Raw genomic sequence first — 3,004 nt, 5'->3', positions numbered from 1 at the left:
TGTTATTAGGAACTTTCCTTGAAATGTGACTGCACGTGAAAATGTTGGAATCAACGTGGCCGTTAACTGTCAATGAGGAAGCTAGTTATACAATTGAACTTTGATGTTGAGCATGACAAAAATGAAAACTCACCAACTTGCAGCCTGATACCTAACTTTGAAATGCTAATCGATCGCTTTCCAATTCTACACCTTTGATGACTAGCAGGCTTCCAGTATTTGTTTGAAAATTTTGCTAGCCTTAATAACAGCAGTAAAGTCGACTTTAGTTACATGGTACTTGATTAGGCCAAAATTAGTACCTTAATAACAGCAGTAAAGTCGACTTTAGTTACATAGTACTTGATTAGGCAAAAATTAGCTTGAATTAGTAATTTGAACGCAGACCCAACGATAAAAGAGGATTTTTTTTTTAATTAAAAAAAAATATTCGAACCCTGCTCTCTAAATAAAGAATCTTATACAAATTAATAAATCAAATGCTCAAATAAAGACATAATCTCAAAGTTTATGACTTCAATTGCACAAATCATAACTAAACTAGGAAAGCTCTTTTTTTTCCTTTTGGTCATCTTAGAAGTACATAGCTTTCTGTTTGTCGACTGACGCGTCAATCCGTTATGAGTACAAGTCCATTCTCAATTAGTCTGCTAATTTGATTACTTTTTTTCCCAAAAAAAAAACGTTCCTAGTCTAGACTTTCACTTCTTTTTCCCTTTCGGCATTCAAGTTTCAAACTTGAAGAAAATTCAAAATTGTTTCCCAAACAACTATAACTCTGCAGACTCCAACAGGGGTTTGATTCTACAGATACCATTCTCTCTTCCTCTTCCTCTAACAAGTCATGGTGTCCAAAAATACCATGTTAGCTAATCTTTTACTGGCGTTTGTATCTGTAAATACAGTTCTTGATTATGGGGAGAGCTCATATTCCGGTATAAGTAACTATCATGCTAACATAAGGCGGATGGCTTCGGTCAAGGCATCGTTTATTTCCCGCAATGGAGTCCCTCCCATCTCTCACAGTTTTTCTACAACTCCGGTAATTAGCACAAACACTAGAGCCTTACTCGTGTAATTTTTAAAAGAGGAATTGCCAAATGATATATTTGTATGGTTGCTTATGTTCCAGGTTTTGACAGGGTCACGGGTTTATCACGCAACCGACTACGGTGCTGACCCTAGTGGAAAATTGGACAGTACTGATGCCCTTGAGCAAGCTATTTCCGATGCTTTTCGATCTCAAGTTGAAGGCCACTTGATACAGGGAGTAGCTGACCTTGGAGGGGCACAGCTTCATCTTGATGGAGGAACGTTCAAGATCAGCCGTCCACTTCGCCTACCGAAGATTAGGGGCGGTAACTTTATGGTACTCCCCGATCTCCATTCCATCCTTACATATTTCATGGATAAAACTTGACGAATTTTGTCATTACTCTGACAGATACTGTGCGGATCACTCACTGCATCACCTGATTTTCCAACTGATCGACACTTGATAGAGCTTTTGCCATCATCAAGTTCATTTTCATACGAAGATGTTACACTTAAGGACCTTATGATAGACTCCAATTTCAGGGGTGGTGGCATTGCCATAGTTAATTCTCTAAGAACCATCATAGACAATTGCTACATCTCACACTTTGTAACCAATGGCATTTTAATACAAGGCGGCCATGAGACTTATGTAAGAAATACATTCATCGGTCAACACATCAATGCCGGAGGTGATCGTCGTGAAAAGGACTTTTCTGGCATCGGAATCAACATCAAAGGCAATGACAACGCAGTCACGGATGTGGTCATCTTCTCAGCATCAATTGGAATATTGATTCAAGGACAGGCCAATATGCTCACCGGGATACATTGTTATAACAAGGCCACTGGATGGGGTGGCACCGGAATATATATCCAGGCTCCAGGATTTACTCAAACCCGAATCGCCAATTCCTACTTTGATTTCACAGGAATTGTAGCAGAGGACCCCGTGCAACTCCATATAACCGGTTCATTTTTCTTAGGCAATGCCTTCGTATTGCTCAAATCCTTAAAGGGGGTCGCATTTGGCATAAACATTGTTGACAATATGTTTTCGGGTGATTATACCGGGGTCCCAACAGTTCAACTGGATCAATCAAATAGTCCGTTCACTAAAATTGAGCAGGTTGTCGTTGATAGAAATAATGCCAGAGGAATGGTGCTTAAGTCAACGGTTGCCAGGGGGTCCATCTGGAGGAATGGGACAACGTGGACCGTTGATTTCTCGCGGGCACTATTGTTTCCTAACCTGATCAAGCATGTGCAGTACACACTGCACGCTGGTGCATCATTTCCTAGACATATCCTGAGGAATGCATCAGGAAATCGAGTCACGGTGGAGACGGAGCTGCCCACATCAGCAACGTTGCATGTGGCGGTGGATCAAAGCACAGTTGGATACACATGAAGATTTCTTGGTGTTCATCTTAATTTCTTGATAAAACACAGCAGCTTTTTGTTTTTTTTTTTAATTTCTTTCTTCATATTCTTTTTGGAATTTGAGTTTCCAAAAATGCTGGCTGCGAAAATTCAAAGCTGGGGAGTCCAAAATGGCATAGAATTCTCAAACATGTGGCCTAAAAAGAGTCACCTTTTTTCAGTTTTCATACGTTTAGTTGTCAATCCCACCCAACTTTGGCTAATCAGAAAGAAAAATACAGAGGCTTCTTTGACTCTTATGGTCTTAAATTTTGGTTCATATTTATTAGCTATTTAATTTTAAGTTACATGGGCTGTTTAACCCTTGACATCTCTCTGAGTCGTCCCTTTCTTCTTGACTTCACCGACCAGTGCACGAGACCAGGCCGTCATCGGCAGACGTGGAACATGTTGTGAAAATTTTCCTGTTTGATTTGTGCAATATAAACACGGAAGTTCCAGAGCTTCAGGACGGTCAAACTACGACAATCCCCAAGACAAGGGAGTTTTTTCACTTGTCAAACACATTCGTTAGTCAAACTTTTGA

General features: G+C 40.1%; 1 protein-coding gene across 1 annotated transcript; it reads left to right on the top strand.

The window, feature by feature from the left end:
- The first annotated feature begins 704 nt into the window (after positions 1 to 704).
- Positions 705 to 2,711, top strand: LOC18595558 (polygalacturonase QRT3-like). The gene is made up of 3 exons (XM_007023566.3): positions 705 to 1,042; positions 1,133 to 1,369; positions 1,445 to 2,711. The coding sequence occupies exons 1-3, from the start codon at positions 845 to 847 to the stop codon at positions 2,444 to 2,446; spliced, it is 1,437 nt and encodes a 478-aa protein (XP_007023628.3). The 5' UTR covers positions 705 to 844; the 3' UTR covers positions 2,447 to 2,711.
- The last annotated feature ends 293 nt before the right edge of the window (positions 2,712 to 3,004 follow it).

This window comes from Theobroma cacao, chromosome 6 (genome assembly GCF_053813885.1).
Source record: "Theobroma cacao isolate CCN51 chromosome 6, ASM5381388v1, whole genome shotgun sequence".
NCBI classification, from domain to species: Eukaryota; Viridiplantae; Streptophyta; class Magnoliopsida; order Malvales; family Malvaceae; genus Theobroma; species Theobroma cacao.
This window is presented reverse-complemented; position numbering and strand designations above follow the sequence as displayed.